This window comes from Lycium barbarum, chromosome 10 (genome assembly GCF_019175385.1).
Source record: "Lycium barbarum isolate Lr01 chromosome 10, ASM1917538v2, whole genome shotgun sequence".
Classification (NCBI taxonomy): Eukaryota; Viridiplantae; Streptophyta; class Magnoliopsida; order Solanales; family Solanaceae; genus Lycium; species Lycium barbarum.
Window position 1 is genome coordinate 6128671 of NC_083346.1, and position 18361 is coordinate 6147031.

Genomic DNA, 18361 nt, shown 5'->3' on the forward strand with positions numbered 1-18361 from the left:
CATTAACGTAACTTAAAGCTTCAAATTCAAAAATCGAATTTCTGAATTGGAGGACTGCAAAAAACAAAAAAAAAAATAATAATGAAATGGGGGCCATAAATTAGTGCCAAATTTTGAATTATATGCTTCCAAAATGGATCAAAATCTAATGAAAACAAAAAAATAAAAATGGAGCTGTTAGAAAAAAAATGGTGCCCAGCAATAGTAGAGGTGTAGAAAGGGGTAAGGAGGGGTGGGGTAGGTGGGGGAGGGTTTAGAAAAGTAGGTAATTTATTTATTTATTTTGGTGAAAAATAAGTTTTTTCTTTTCTTTTTTCTTGTAATTGATTTTTAAATTATTATTTTACGCCCAATTGCCACATTTGTTATTTTAATTAGTCACCATGCCACGTCATCCTGGAGTATATGACATCCATTTTGCAATTTTAGCTGATTGCGAAAAAAGTGTCTAAATGGAACATCAGTTGCCCACCTGAAGTGTCTAAATAGAGCAAAGGCCACTTGAGATATTCAAGTAAAAAAAGTGGACGGCCACCGGGGGCCGGCGATGGGTTTGGCCAAATATAAATAAGCCCTAATGTTCTCTATACCATGTAGATTTCCCATATAACAACTTGTCAAAATATTGAATATTTGGGTCCGTTAATATTTGTGACAAAAGCAAATCCATCAATTTGGAAGTTGTCCTGCAATCTGCAAGTTTTGCCAGCAATTTGAAAATCCTGGCCAATTGGTTAGGATTTTGCTGCCTATGCTAAAGAAAATTCATTTTTGTAAACTTATCGCCAATTTAATTTTATAGATTTTCTAAACGATGTAAAAATATAAATAATCGACACAAAAAAAATTATTTGTGCAAATCTTCCTATCATCAAACTCCTCAATGATAAATGGATCTTTCACCAAGAGGTTCTGTTCTCAGCCCACTAAGTTATGAGGTTACCTATACATGACCCAACTAATTTCTGGTCCAATTCATATTCTTTTGGGGTGGTCTTTAATTTTTGGCCCTCAAATTGGTGGTTTTAATTTTTGGCCTTCGCCTGATACCCCGAAGTTCTGGGTTCGAACTCAACTCAGTAAAAAAAAAAAGGAATTTCGTAAGGCAGAATTTTGCCTTCAAAACTCTGTCTAGCAATTTTTTTTTTAATTTTTGACTAAGCGGGAGTTCGAACCCGAAATCAAGGGATTTTTAGCGAAGGACAAAAATTAAAGACCACCGGACAATCTTGGAAATTGCCCAATTCGTACCCCTTAAGCATTTTTTTGCGTGGATTGTCCTTCAAAGGCGCTGGTCTTTAATTTTTTCCCTTCGCTTAAAAAAGTGACTGAAAATGCCTTAAGGTTCTGAATTTAAATCCCCGCTCAGTAAAAAAAAAAAAAGAATTTCGCAAGGTAAGGCTTTCGCGAAACCTCTGTCTTGTGGCTTAATATTTGCCCAAAATTAGACTTATTCGGGCAAAAGTTAGGCCTTAAGGCAGAGGTTTGTCTTAAGGCTTAATTTTGGGCAAAAGTTTGCCTTATTGCCTAACTTTTGTCCGACTAGGCCTAATTTTGGACAAAAGTTAAGACAAACCTCTGCCTTAAGGCCTAACTTTTTCCCGAATAGACCTAATTTTGCTACGAAACTCTGTCTTGCTACGAATCCCGAATAGTCGGAATTCGAACCCAGAGCCTCGGGGTATTAGGTGAAGCGTAAAAATTAAAGACCAACAATTTGAGGGACAAAAATTAAAGACAACACCCGAAGAAGGACAATAGTGCAAATTGGGGCAATTTGCAGGATTGCCCTTCGCTGAGGGTGGTCTTTAATTTTTGTCCTTTGCTAAAAGTCCCTTTGTTCCGGGTTCGAACCCCTGCTCAGTAAAAAATTTTAAAAAATTCGCAAGGTAAGTTGGGTTTCAAACTCTGCCTTAAGGAAGAAAAAAAAATTGCTGGAATTTTGTTAAGGCCTAATTTTGGGTAAAAGTAAGTTGGGGTCCAACTTATGCCTTGCGAATCTCAACTTCTGCCTCGCGAATCCTAACTTATGCCTTGTGATTTTTTTTTTACTGAGCCTCGATTCGAAGCCAGGACCTCTGCGTGTTAAGTGAAGGACAAATATTAAAGACTAAAAATTTGAGCGACAAAAATTAAAAACCACCCCAAAAGAAGGGTAATCCGCGCAAAAACAAAAAGTGCAAATTGTCCCCTCTTAAGCCGAACTAGCTGAATTAAATCTAAGTGATGGTCCAGTTCCTACAATCTGGGGATTATAAGACATGGATATCCCTGAAATATTGACATTTACGTACAATTCCTATATATAATTGGCATGTTTTTTATCCAAGTTATTATTTAGCAAATTTAGCCTAAAAATATGGCATCCTATAGCCCAATACGCATCCAGCGAACAAGATAATAGGAATTGACTTCAACCGGGCTATCCGGACCGACCCGATTCAGAAATATAAACAACCCGAGCACGATCTAAATGTCAAGTAAAAAGAAGTCTTAATGTACATAATTACACGCCTTAACTTGACCTCAACTGACAATTAAATACTCCAACTTGAAAATGTATTTCTAGACACTCAACTCGTCCTATCTGGGGACACCCGACAGTGACATGCATGACATGACACACAAATTTTGCAGGGGTGTAGATGATCATTTTGTAAGTTGGAGTGTTCTACTGACACAGTGGACAAGTTAAAGTGACTAGATATACATTCTCAAAGTTGAAGTGTTTAGCTGTCAGTATAGACCAAGTTTAAGTGTATATCTATGTATTACGCCAAAAAGAAACCCTAGCATTATTATGCTTTATTATCGTCTATCTGTATAAACCCAACCACAATTTTTTTTAAATCAATTTGCAGGGAAGAGCACAGGAGATGGATGTTGATCAGGTACGTTCTGAGACGATAGGTTTGTTACTTACTTACAATTGATTTTAATTTGTTATTGGTTGGACTTAGATGATATATTTGTTAGACATTTTCCCAGGTTATGCTTAAAAACATTAAAAATAACATTTTTCAATGAAAAAAAGACTGATTCGTTGGTTTTTCATTAGTTTGTACTATGATTTTGTGATGAGAAATCACTGAAATGGGTGAGTTTAGGGTGTTACTTACGATTAAGTTTAATTGTTGTTGGTTGGACTTAGTTAATTTATATGTGTGTTTGCTTTGGATAAGAGGTGTATTCCCGTGTTTAAAGTTATTAAAAAATGTTTTAGACTTCGCCTCCCTTAGCGGGCGCTTCAGTGTCGTTATAAAGGCTCTAAGACATACGTTTCCTTGCCAATGAGCGTAATCTTGAAGATGCGACACTAAACGATTGATATTTCACTTTATTGTAATTTTTTCCAATTTTTTTGTCCACATATTTGCTATTCATGCTTAGAATTATTACATTTTGACTACATGTACATATTTTCTCCATTTTGCGCCTTTCTTTATTGAAGCTTTTTGCGCATTTTGCCTTTAATAACACTGGCCTTCACTAAGTTATTTGTCAAACTAGACACCACACCTACAGCCAAGGCATCAAACTGGTCTAAGTACGTACACTTGATATTTTCTACTTTATTATTTTGTTAGTAAACAGTAGATTGAAGAATCTAAGAAATTTTCAGGTTTATCTTTTCTAAACTCTTGGTGGAAATCGTCTTATTTCCGAGTACTTCAAAAAAAATTATCTGATCACTTTACCTTTCCTATCTAGGCCATGGAAATTCACTTCGAAAAGGGAATTCTTATGAACATCCTCAGCAGGTTACCCGAACGGTCTCTTGTTCAATTCAAATGTGTTTCAAAATTTTGGAAGACATTAATTTCTGATCCTTACTTTAAGAAGAAGCATCTCAGTCATGCCAAGAATGACCCAAATTCCCAAAAACTTCTTGTCAGCCAAGACCCCATTATTAAACATGAGATATATATACCTTCTGTTGTTCTTTATCGTCGGTCCAACTGGTTGAGGATGTACAAAAACTTGATTTCCCGTTAAACTGCAAACCATGGGGCTGCAGTTTGCGTTGTTGTTGCGATGGGCTGTTTCTTCTCAGTATTTTTGAGGGATCTGATGAACACCTTTTGCTGTGGAACCCCTCCACAAGAGAATCAACAGTACTTTCCCATCATGAGATTTCGTGCAGAGATTGTACTTTATGGATTCGGATATGACGCAACTAGTGATGACTATAAGATCCTTAAGATTGATGGGAATTCTCCCCATGGTGACAAAGTACCCTATGAATTTTTACGCTGAAAAGTGGTTCTTGGAGAAATATTGGTAATCATCCAACTGGAACTCTGTTAGTGTCGCCTCATATGGAACCTCGTTTGGATTCTTTGGCATTTGTACACGGAGCATTCCATTGGCTTGGTTTGTCAGAATGTATTGCTATGTCAGATAGTGGTTTTACTCTGGTGTCATTTGGCGTTTCAAATGAGGCGTACGGAGAGATTCCCTTGCTAGAGCGAATGTGCTATGTATCCAACTCCATGAGTGACCGGCTTGTCATTTCAGTATTGGGAGGAATGCTTTGCTTTCATTCTACTCACAATCCTCATGGGGAGGGTACTTTTATGTTATGGGTCATGAAAGATTATGGTGTCAAAGAATCTTGGACTGAATTGTTTACAATACGAGAAACTAGTATTTATCCAGTCAGGCCGATATATAGGTTTGGGAATGGTGAAGTGCTACTGTGCTGCGGACTTCGGTTTCGTTATGGTTCTGTATTTAGGACATCCAAAGGACCATTTGGATCATGGCCTCAAGGTTATGGTGATGCCTATCCCTCTCAGGAAGGATTTGCGTATATAGAAAGCTTGATCTTTCCTAAATTACTTACTTAGTATTTGCTTGTGTGTGAATGAGAACTTGTGTTGACGAGTTTATCTATCCATTTTCGCTTTCGAGATGTATTCACCAGAACTATCAGCTTTCTTAATTCATGTTAAGCGACATGAGCCATTTCTTTGCTATGAAAGAAGTGATTGGAACCCCCTCTTTTACCTATTTCTTTCTTGTCTAATCGTATATAATAACCGCTACGAGTAATGCTTTTTTTAACTGTTCCTAGCTTAGATTGATAATTGATGTTCCAAAGTAATTAATTCAAAATTCGTTTGATTAGAGCTTTTAACGGTAGCAGTTTCAACTGTTTTTATAACAGCCAGCTTGTACACACCTCAACTATTCCACTTAAATGGGAGCTAAACCCGCAATTATTTAATTAAATAATACGTACTCAAGAGCAGATGGACATTAATAAGGTGAGATCAAGGTGTTACTTATAAATTACTTCTGTTGGTTTGATTTTGAAGATTCTGTGTGTTTCTCCCAGGTTTGATTAACAACATTAAAGATAGGATATCAACAACACCAATTTGATATACTCTTTCTCATCCTCGTTGACAAAAGGAAAAAATTGCTTCATTGGGTTGTCATTAGTTCATAGTATGACTTTTCGTAATTGAAAAGAGGAGAGTTATGCTCTATTATGCATGAACACTGAACAGGGTGTGCACCAAATGGATATGGAAATAACTGAATAAGTTGAGTGTATATGAACAAATTAAAACAAGAGAAAGGAGAAAAAATTAGAGGAGATAATGGTTTGGTTATCGGTTTAGCACGTTTACAAATCAAAAATTGATAAGCCGTATCGACAACATACAAAATCAAACCGACCAATAAGCACCATATTCTGAAGTAATTAATTCAAAATTCGCTAATTAGAGCTTTCTACGGTAGTAGTTCCATAGATGATTGTGCTTTGGGTTTAAGAGCAATGGCATCATAAGAATTTATTTTCCAACTAAGCATGGTTGCGTCTATCAGGAACGTAATAGGCTGAACACGAAATCAACAGAAACAGATTCTCAAACAGTACTTATCTATGTGCCAATTGAGTTTTAGCGAAATGAAGGATTTAACTACAGTGTAAATAAATTTTACACTATTGATGAGAATTTACCGGTTATGATAGATTATTACTCTATTTTTCAGGTGACTATATCAGATTTGTTATAAAAACTTATTTGTGAGTCAATATTACTCGATGATATAAGAAATTTGCACATTATCAGTGCACAACATCGTTATAAATATGACTAATATCACAATTAGCCTCTAGAAACTCTAATACAGAAGGAACAACAACACATTCTAACTATTTAGAAGAGCCGGTTGGGCTCCTTTTTCGTCGTCCAACCAACTCCTTTTTGGTCGTCCGTTCCAAGTTAAAAAAAAAAATTATGGGCCCCATATATATTAAAAAACAACAACTAATATTAAAAATAAAATAAAATTTGGGCTCCATATTAAACACCAACCAGTATTAAAAAAAAAAAAAAAAAAAAAGTAGAACCCACCACATCCAAACTCATGGGAAAAAAAAGTGGACCCCATATTAACAAAATCAAGTAATATTAAAAAAAAAAAGTGAATCCCATATTAAAAAACAAACAATGTTAATAAAAAAAGTGCTTAGAAAATCAAACAATTAAATCAATAATGATGGATTCATTTTCACATGCGTATCAACCCATTAGTGGAAACAAATGAAATTATTGTACAACAACATACTTAAAATACTTATATATTAAACTAAGATAGAATTTAATTACTTTTTCATTTTTTCCTTACTCTAATAAATGTGAAAAGAGATTAATGTCATAAAAGAAAAAATACTATTAAATGGAGATCAAATAATTAATAAGGTAAATTAGTGAAATTATAATTCTAATTGACGTTTTCTTAAAAAATCGTGTAAAAAACAACATGACAAGTAAAATGAGTTAAACAAAAAATATTTATTAAAAATTAAAAAATAGAAGTTCTTCATGGACCCATATTAAACACCAACCAGTATTAAAAAAAAATTGGGCTCCATATTAAACACCAACTAGTATTAAAAAAAAAAAAAGAGAAGAAAAAAAGTGGAACCCACCACATCCAAACTCACGGAAAAAAAAAGTGAACCCCATATTAACAAAATCAAGCAATATTAAAAAAAAAAAAGTGAATCCCATATTAAAAAAAAACAATGTTAAAAAAAAAGTGCTTAGAAAATCAAACAATTAAATCAATAATGATGGATTCATTGCCACATGCGTATCAACTCATTAGTGGGAGCAAATGAAATTATTGTACAACAACATACTTAAAATACTTATATATTAAAATAAGATAGAATTTAATTACTTTTTCATTTTTTCCTTACTCTAATAAATGTGAAAAGAGATTAATGTCATAAAACAAAAAAATACTATTAAATGGAGATCAAATAATTAATAAGGTAAGTTAGTGAAATTATAATTCTAATTGACGTTTCCTTAAAAAATCGTGTAAAAAACAACATGACAAGTAAAATGAGTTAAACAAAAAATATTTATTAAAAATTAAAAAATAGAAGTTTTTCATGGACCCATATTAAACACCAACAAGTATTAAAAAAAAAAAAAGAAGAAAAAAAGTGGAACCCACCACATCCAAACTCACGGGAAAAAAAAATGAACCCCATATTAACAAAATCAAGCAATATTAAAAAAAAGTGAATCCGATATTAAAAAAACAAACAATGTTAAAAAAAAATTGCTTAGAAAATCAAACAATTAAATCAATAATGATGGATTCATTGCCACATGCGTATCAACCCATTAGTGGGAGCAAATGAAATTATTGTACAGCAACATACTTAAAATACTTATATATTAAAATAAGATAGAATTTAATTACTTTTTCATTTTTTTCCTTACTCTAATAAATGTGAAAAGAGATTAATGTCATAAAAGAAAAAATACTATTAAATGGAGATCAAATAATTAATAAGGTAAATTAGTGAAATTCTAATTCTAATTGACGTTTCCTTAAAAAATCGTGTAAAATACAACATGACAAGTAAAATGAGTTAAACAAAAAATATTTATTAAAAATTAAAAAATAGAAGTTCTTTATGGACCCATATTAAACACCAACCAGTATTAAAAAAAAAAGCGAAGAAAAAAAAAGTAGAACCCACCACATCCAAACTCACGAGGAAAAAAAAGTGGACCCCATTAACAAAATCAGGCAACATTAAAAAAAAAAAGTGAATCCCATATTAAAAAAAAACAAACAATGTTAAAAAAAAATCCTTACAAAATCAAACAATTAAATCAATAATGATGGATTCATTGCCACATGCGTATCAACCCATTAGTGGGAGCAAATGAAATTATTGTACAGCAACATACTTAAAATACTTATATATTAAAATATCATAGAATTTAGTTACTTTTTCATTTTTCCCTTACTCTAATAAATGTGAAAAGAGATTAATGTCATAAAAGAAAAAATAATATTAAATGGAGATCCAATAATTAATAACGTAAATTAATGAAATTATAATTCTAATTAACGTTTCCTTAAAAAACCGTGTAAAAAATAATATGACAAGTAAAATGAGTTAAACAAAAAATATTTACTAAAAATTAAAAAATGGAAGTTCTTCATTTAAATATAAAATCGAATTTCTACTTTGTTTCATTTTAAATATGTAAAATTAATATAATAATTTGAATTAGAATTATCCAAATCAAAATTTGATAAAAAAAATTTATATGTATTACTTTACTATTACTACTATAGAGAAGATCCGGTTTATAGAAGCAAGATCGTCGTCCGTGTTCGGTCCTACATTTTTATTTAAGGGCAAAAAAATCCTTTGTGGTCCCACCCGCTTTTTTATTTAAGGGTAAAAAAATGACGTTTTATATTTTATATTACCAACTCTTCTAAAAGGTAGATAAAAATACTTTATTATATTTCTATTTTTCTGCTATATAGAAGTATCGGTTTACCCATGCTTCGTCGTCAGTCACTCTTAAAAAAAAATGTGGACCCCACCCTCTCCAAACTCATGAAAAAAAAGGTGGACCCCACCCTCTCCAAACTCATGAAAAAAAAAGTGGATCCCATATTAAAAAAAAACGTGCACCCCATATATTAAAAAATCAAACAATATTCATGTAATTCCCAAAGTATCCCCATCAAGTCAATAATAGTGGATTCATTGTCACATGCATATTAACCCATTAGTAGGAGCAAATGAAATTATTACAAGCAAAAAACATGGACCCTATATTATTACTTTTCTTCAAAATATTTAATTGTTGTATTTGTTATTCCACCATGTCATTTATTTGTTATGTTTACTAAAATAAATATACTTAAAATTTATATATTTAAAAAATAAGATACAATTTAATTACTTTTTTTTATTTTTATTCTTACTCTAATAAATGTGAAAAGAGATTAATATCAAATAATGAATAAGGTAAATTAGTCAAATTATAATTCTAATTCACGTTTCCTTAAAAAACCATGCAAAAAACAACATGACAAGTAAAATGAGCTAAACCGAGAATATTTACCAAAAATTAAAAAATAGCATTTCTTCGTTTAAATAGAAAATCAATTTCTACTTTGTTTCGTTTTAAATATGTAAAATTAATTTAATAATTTGAATTAGAATTATCCAAATCAAAATTTGATAAAAAATAATAAGTATTTTACACCTTTAAATTAATCGAATTAAAATTGAAAGTAGCTTAAATATTGCTATTATTTTATCTCAAGGAGAGGAAAATAGTTTAAAAGTATTAATAAATTTTCGTAGCAAACATGAATATAATAAAGTTTTAGATACGGAACACAAACTACAATGTTATATTAATCGTATTTTGAACGCAGTGTGTATATATATATATTATCACTATCTAAACACAACTACATATACATAGATACACTATAATCCGAAGTATTGGGCCCGTGCTGCGCACGATCATAGGCCATCTAGTTATACAAGAGGAACGAATTTAAGCCAACATGACGTAAGTTAAAGATCAAACAAAGTAAACCATTTCATATTTGAACTTTACGTAGAGTGCTACTACTAAATTAATCCCACCATACAATACAAGTAAGCAGAAAATAAATTAGTCAGACTCTCAAAATTAAATCACTACGCAGAAAATATTTTATGTGTTACAACAATATTTGTGCCCCCAAGAACGTGCTTTAAAACCTCTTACCACAGGCCTAAACTTCTCTCTACCCTTTATAATACTAAGAAAAATCAACCTATATAAAACCACCATGCCAAAAACAATAGCAAGATCTCCCCACTTAGAATAATTCAACTCTACTTGAAAAATATCTCTCAATATTTCATCACGAGTAACTATCACAGCCAATCCTTCATCAGTGAGATATGTAAAAGTTTCATACTCGTTTTTGTAAAACCCTTGAATTGCGTATTTGTGGAAGGCTAAATAGTACACTGGATATTTCCAAATTGGCATTGGAAGATCTTTTGGCAAGCGAAAAAAGCCTCCATTGAGCATCATTACTCCTTGAATTCCAGCACCTGTGATTAGACGTGGCAATAGCAACTCATTTTTTAGTAATAAACCTAATATGTTCAAGTTTAGTTATGATTTATGTTGTTCAGACTTTTTAAAAATGTTGTCGCACCTATATTGAGTCCTTAAAAGATACATTATATTTAGAGGAATGAACATATATCAGTGTGGCACCATTTTTTAAGAATATATCCGAGCACCATAGGTTATGACCTGTTTGTTGACTTGACTCAACAGATTGAACCCAAAATGACCCAAAGAACTATTGATGAGCCAATATAGTATATCTAATAGAGTGAAGATGCAAACCAAACCCACACGTACAAAAACAAATTAGGAAAGAAAAAACTACATATAAATTTGGAACTTAAGAAAAATATATTAGCTTTCAATTTATTCTAAAGAAAAAAAAGAGGAAATTGGATCTTATTGCACAGATTGGATAATGACAAATTATTTTCTAGGTAAATTTCACAAATAGTTACTCCACTTTTCAGCCTCCGTAATTGAAAAATAGTCACTCTCATGGGGTTTTAAATTTTCACAGGTAAAACTCTAGGATATTGTCATGAATTTTCAACCTGTGAAATTTAAAATACACGACATTGAATATTTTTTAATAGGCTAAAATATAACTAGCCCGCGCTATTACTACTTACTTAATTTTCTCATCTAGACTCATCCATATGGCCTGCCCAAGCAAGCTTTGAGGGATTATATCATATCATAACCCGTTTATTAATGATACTCATGATCAGAAAATCACTAATTTTCCGAGGAAATTCCTCAAGGGAATCCATTAAAATTTGACTTGTCGGTAACATATTCGATGAATTTTCTATTTGAACGGGCCAACTTCTTATGTAATGTTTGCTGGAAATTAGCAATTCTCTAATAGTAATGTTTTACTTGTTTCAGTTTGACTCAATCCGCTTATTTATCACACTTGACTCAATCCGCTCATTTATCACTCTTACCTGTGATGATTCCCATGAGGAAGTCAGGGACAATACTTGCAACCATCATCATTAGGCTCTCGACTAGCATCATGCAAGCGAATAGCATTAGGAAAAAATAGGCAAAACGATCGATCCCTTTTTGAACATCAGCAAGATAATAAGCCACTGCTCCAGGTACCAAGGAGATCAATAACAAGAATGGAGTTGAAGATAATGTATTGCCAATGACAAATGCACCCACACCATAGTGCCCATTTAGCCTTTCTCTCGTGAAAAGCTGGAAAAAAAATATATATACAATCAAGTCACTATAAAATGTTTAAACATATATAATTTAAATCAAAGTTCAAAAAGCTATAAGAAGGTGGAGAAGATGACAAAAGAACATTACTTTCATTTCCTCCACAAAGGAAGGGAATCCACCGATTGCCATGAATGTCAAGAAGCCAACCACAAATACAAGCATTGAACTTCTAGCCTGCAAAGGGAGAAAACATTTAAATCTCAGAAAAATTAAAGGTGCATCTTCTGGTCATTTACATAATAATCTGAGCTTTACTTTGTAATACACTGATAATAGAACATAATTTTACATCATCAGTCACTTTAAAAAATAACTATAAGTAATTGTCCATAATCAATATATTAAGTTCCTAGACAATAAGATAAGTAATCTGCTATAACATATTAAACTACACATATAACATTAAAAAATTATATTGTTAATACAATTTCTGAGCTTAACTTCCTTGCACTGTAGTGCATTATTTTTGTTTTTTTGCACTATCAGATTAACTTGAGACACAACAAAAGTTACCTATTTATAACAAGTTTAATTGATAACCAAAAAAATAAAGTAAATAACATGTTATAGACGAATAAAACTACTAATAGTGTAAAAAAATTATAATGTATAAATAATTTAAATCATATTTCTACCTGAATAGAGCCATAATCGGAGCCAATTTCATGGAAAATAGTGCCAATGCACAAGCAGAGTGCAAGATATATGAGAAATCGAAGCCAGTAATAGCCTAAATCACGATACATATTAATGAAAGATCTTTGAGTTAGAACCCGGCACTGTGTGATGAATCCCGCTTGGCTTCCCTTGTTTTCGAGCAACCGTCCATTCTACTACATAGACACATGAAAACAACTTAAATACTGATAAGGTTTACATTGTAAGATTTCCTAAAAAGATAACTATGGACTATTTATAAAAACCAGAACTAGTAATTTGAAAATAAGTACTGATAGTGTAAAATTTTGGGATTTTTACTCAAATAACCGATTTGATTCAATGATGTTTACTTTTCATAGTCGGTATACATAGATTATACACTGATCATACACAGTTATACATATATAATACATGGATTATCATATATTATATGTCCACCAACTATTTTTAGTTTAAGGAATTGAATGAGAGACGGTTTAAATTAATTCTTCTAAATGTTTTTACAATAACAATGCATATAAGTTGTAACTCCGATTTATTTATTTTTTTGAGTTAAACCTTAATTGTGAAGAGGAATATTGAGGGCATTTTTACCTTTTGAGATATGACGACTACCCTTTGGCGGACATTGAGGCAGGCTTCTGAGGATTCATATGACGTGGCAAGAGTGTCAATTGCTTTTCCTGAGCTTATCTTTTTGCCAAATCCTTCCTCAATGTCCTAAATGAAAAAACAATATTATATTTCAAAGGTTATGACATAATAGTTGTACTAATTCAACTAAAACTGCATAATTGCTTGTAATCAAATATGTCTAACTTACATCAAAATCCTTGTTAATAGTTCTAAGATAGTGATCAGAAGGGTTCCTCATATATGGGCAAGGAAATCCATTGACAGCAAAAAACTAGGGCAAACATAGAGATGAAGATCCATCAGTAAATCCTTTAATATTATACAATTAGAGTATGATTGAACAATTATTATGTTTGGTACGACAAAAGTCATTTTCCATGAGATTTTTTTGCTTGAAAAATATTTTCAATGTTTGATTGGTGAAATAAAAATATTTTTTGGAAAAAATGTATTCCAAAGATTAATAATAGTGTATAGTAGAAAATTAGAAGTTAAGATAGTTGAAACGAAAATGACTTCCCCAGTCCATTAGTCAAGGGAGTCAATTGTCCCTTTCTAATAGAAAAATAATTTTTGATAACTAAATACTAGAAAATGGCTTCCCCATGAAAAATATTTTCCAAAAAAAATGACCTCCGTGATCCGTCGTACCAAACTTATCAAAGATTAAAATTCTCTAACTTTACATACCTCATTTGCTTTGGAACTAGAACCAAAATAAATGGTTTTACCATAAGATAGAAGGCAAAGGTTATCAAATAGCTCAAAAACTTCACTACTAGGTTGATGAATTGATGCCACAATTGTCCTCATATCTTCTTGTGCAATCTTGATAATTCTGTGCATCACATGATAAGATGCTGCACTATCCAAACCACTTGTAGGTTCATCAAGAAACAATAGTTTTGGTCTTGTTAAAATCTCAATGCAAATGCTAACTCTTCTTTTTTGTCCACCACTTAGTCCTTTTGAACTCCATCCACCAATTCTTGTGTTCATTGCTTCTTGTAATCCCATTTCTTTTATTGTTGCTTCTGCTCTTTCTTTTTTCTCATGCAATGGCATTGATTGAGGGAGTTGCAATTGAGCTGAATAGTATACTGTTTCTTTTACTGTTAGTGTTGTCATTAGTGTGTCATCTTGAGTCACATAGGCCTGTGTGAAAACGAAAGAAAAAAAAGAGTTTTTGAATTCTGTGCACTAACAGTGAAACAAATAATTGGGATTCAGGTCACTGAAAAGATAATTGAATGTAATTTTGTATGATAACTTTTGGAAATTAGCAGTCTTAGTCCCTCGAATGTCAGTAAATTATGATTTTGGTCCTTTTGATTTTTGATTAAGCATATTTGACCTTTAGTTGATTGGTGTGTGTATATATACATTTATATATATATATATATATATATATATATATATATATATATATATATTTCTATTACATATAAGAGCAAATGTGGGGACTTTTGTAGTCCTCACAATAATTTCCAATTTTTTAAAAACTTTTAAATTAATTACTTTTAGGTCCTAATCTTATTTATTTAAGTCAATTTTTTTGTTTTTTGTTTTTAAGGTCTACTTTTCAAAAGCTATCGAATCTGGGACTTTGTAGTCCTCACAATAATTTCCAATTTTTTTTAAAACTTTTTAATTAATTACTTTTAAGTCCTAATCTTATTTATTTAAGTCAATTTTTTTTTATTTTTTGCTTTTAAGGTCTACTTTTGAAAAGCTATCGAACCTCCTACCTCATTTTTCATGTTCTTTGGTTTTCTGGTTGGTGCTCGATATTCGCATTTGAGCCCAATTAATCCAGATAATTCGCACTGTATCGCGCCTATTCGGGAGGAGCGCTTCCTCCAAAGATTTTTTTCATATCCATGTTCGAACCCCTAATCCCTAATTAAGAGAGAAGCAGCTCCATCCGCTGCACAAGTTAAATTATGTATTTGTCTTAAAAGTTCATTAACTATGTATAGATTATTTATTTAAAACTAAATAACTTTAGAAAATTAGGATACATAAGTTATAAATGTCAAATTCAGGCTCCACATTTGATTTGAACTAAATAATTTCATCAAAATGGAAGTTAAAATATTAAAGGAGTGGAATGAAAATTTTGCTTTCATATAACTACCCACTTATGGGACTACAATGGGTATATGATTGTTGTTGTTGTTGTACTCACATAACTAGTATATATATATATATATATATATATATATATATATATATATATATATATATATATATATTCAGGTCATTGAAAGGATAATTGTATGTAATTTTGTATGATAACTTTTGGAAATTAGCAGTCTTAGTTCCTCGAATGTCAGTAATTATAATTTTGGTCCTTGTGATTTTTTATTAAGCACATTTCACCTTTAGTTGATTGGTGTGTGTGTGTATATAAATGGGATTCAGGTCATTGAAAGATAATAGTATGTATTTTTTATGATAACTTTTGGAAATTAGCAGTCTTAGTCCCTCGAATGTCAGTAAATTATGATTTCGATCCTTGTGATTTTTTATTAAGCACATTTGACCTTTAGTGGATTGGTGTGTGTGTGTATATATATATATATATGGGATTCGGGTCATTGAAAAGATAATTGTATGTAATTTTGTATGATAACTTTTGGAAATTAATAGTTTTAGTCCCTCGAATGTCAGTGAATTATGGTTTTGGTCCTTGTGATTTTTGATTGAGCACATTTGACCTTTAGTTGATATATATATATATATATATATATATATATATATATATATATATATATATATATATATATATATATATATATATGCACACGCGTGATCCGTTTGACTGTGGATCTTCTCAAATTTAATGAATCACTAAGTGCAAAACCGCTCGATTGTCGACCCATTACGTTAAATTTTTATTGTTACTCCATATTTGAGGATATAACTCTAATAATTATGCAATTAAGTTACTTATAAAATAATTGCAAGAATATTTAATAACCTGATAAAAACGATAAGCAAATATAATTTTCGTACCGAAGTTCCAAAAGCTAGTGTTTGCTTACGGCCATTGACGAGTATATTTCCACTTTGCCTCGTGTTGGAAGCTAATCTTCCTGCAAACTTTCATTTATCACTTATATATTCGTTATAATATGAAAACATAATAAATTAAAGCATCAATATTTAACAATCCATTTACTGTCTATTTATAATAATAATAATAATGACTAATTAACTGAGGGGATAAGTCGCTAACCTACTTATATCAGACAAGTTGACTTGTCTACTGTAATTAGTATAATTTTCGAAAATGATATCACTATGCACCAATTACTTAATTAATTATAATATATAGTTTTCACCTCATGTGTACTAGGAAAATTTATCAACAGATTTTGTACTATAGTACACTTAAGTATCTTTTTAATCTTAAAGTGAGATAGCTTGGTCACCAACCATAAAATCATCAGTTAAAGTTTTCACCTCATGTGTACTAGGAAAATTTATCAACAGATTTTGTACTATAGTACACTTAAGTATCTTTTTAATCTTAAAGTGAGACAGCTTGGTCACCAACCATAAAATCATCAGTTAAAGTTTTCACCTCATGTGTACTAGGAAAATTTATCAACAGATTTTATACTATAGTACATTTAAGTATCTTTTTTATCTTAAAGTGAGACAGCTTGGTCACCAACCATAAAATCATCGGTTTGTTGGACAATTCTCCCCAAATATTATTTATCATACTCTTTTTAGAATAAGATTTGAAAGATGTCTGAATAAAAGATTAAAGAAAAAAAACTCATCTATTGTAACAGATGATTCATCATGATTTCTGAACCTCTTTTTGCCAGTATACCCAAAATCGTTTCTTATATCACGCGAATTCAATAATTTATACATTATATAAAAAATTGTTTTAACCTAATTTGTATACAATATAATTTTTTGACAAAAGATATTCAGTTGAACTCTCTTGCCTTCATAAGTTTTGCTCTTGAGAATAGAGAACACCTCTTAGTAAAGAACGGTTTATTTCTTTAATGGTCATATATTCGACATGAATTCAAATTCATTGAGTCAATAATTTTCTCCTTAATGAAAATATTAAGTAAAGAACAAAGTCCTTTATTACATCTTCTAACAGGAAATTAAAAACCTGATCGTTGTACAGAAACATTTTCAATATTCTCTGTCAAAAGTTTAACTAAGGAATACTCAATTTTACTTGGCCATATATCGAGCACATTGGTAATGAGAAAACTTTTGTAGGAGTTGTCCACCTAGCTAGTTAGGGGAATCAAGAATTCAAAAAATAACATTCAAAAAATATATTAGAATGCCATACTAGAAATTAGAAACCTCTTTGATGTCACACTAAATGATTAAAATCTTTTTTCATATTAAGGAAATTCAATATTTTATATATTGACAAAAAAAAATTGACAGAACTATAATAGTACGACAAAAGAATTCAACTAGCAAAGCTAATTAGCCCTTGAAAATGGAGAACCTCTTAGTAAAGAGTGTTTTACCTTCTTAGCGACATATTAGACGTGAATTTAGATTAATCAAGCCGGTAAATTTCAAATATCGGATTCCAAAAGAGTAAAGAACAAATTTAATTACCTGCCAATGCATCAAGAAGAGTTGATTTGCCACAACCAGAAGGTCCCATAATAGCCAAAACTTCACCAGGTTGTGCATATCCACTGATCCCTTCAAGAATTGGTCTTCTTCCCACTTTCTTATCTGGCACTGTCACCCACAAATCCTTCCATGTTAAGTAAATACCATCTTGATCGTCAACATCATCTCCTTTAAAAGAATTAATCTTTGTGGCCATTAATGGATCACTTTCTTTCTTTTTTGATTGGTTATTTGGAACCTTAATAGAAGAATCCATGGTATAAGATCTTTCTATTTGTTGGTATTATAAGTGTATGTGTGTAGTGTGCATATATATAATATTTTGGTGATCCCTTATGTGGAGGTTGAGAGGTAGGGAAGAAAACAAAAAAAGGGAAATAGTAGTTAGAGAAGGGAGGAACTTAATTACGGCTAAGATATTTAATGATATCCTTAAAAAATAGGGAAAATTTCAGTTATAAACAATTTACGGGTCAAAATTACATATCATAGCCCATATTTTAAATTACAAACCTACAGTCCAACATTTCATGGCACAACTTGAATATTTACCTTTATACAACAATATACAACTTTATACACCTATTGTAGACAATATATACACCTTGTATAAAAGTGTACAATAATGTATAAGACTAGTATACAATATTATACAACAACATATAACTTTATACATCTACTGTAGACATATTATACAACAACATACAATATTATACAACAACATAATTTAAAAAAGATAGGCTAAAACGGGTAAATATTTT

The 18361-nt window shown here is 31.1% G+C and overlaps 2 protein-coding genes across 2 annotated transcripts; one reads left to right on the plus strand and one right to left on the minus strand.

The window, feature by feature from the left end:
• The first annotated feature begins 4035 nt into the window (after positions 1–4035).
• Positions 4036–4850, plus strand: LOC132612653 (F-box/kelch-repeat protein At3g06240-like). The gene is made up of 2 exons (XM_060326767.1): positions 4036–4225; positions 4309–4850. The coding sequence occupies exons 1-2, from the start codon at positions 4036–4038 to the stop codon at positions 4848–4850; spliced, it is 732 nt and encodes a 243-aa protein (XP_060182750.1).
• A 5032-nt stretch (positions 4851–9882) lies between these two features.
• LOC132614593 (ABC transporter G family member 1-like) lies at positions 9883–17865 on the minus strand. Its single transcript, XM_060329077.1, has 9 exons — positions 17580–17865; positions 15981–16060; positions 13653–14117; positions 13150–13233; positions 12921–13046; positions 12302–12496; positions 11754–11840; positions 11381–11639; positions 9883–10408 (listed from the first exon to the last, which is right to left on the minus strand). The coding sequence occupies exons 1-9, from the start codon at positions 17854–17856 to the stop codon at positions 10020–10022; spliced, it is 1962 nt and encodes a 653-aa protein (XP_060185060.1). The 5' UTR covers positions 17857–17865; the 3' UTR covers positions 9883–10019.
• Positions 17866–18361: the final 496 nt, after the last annotated feature.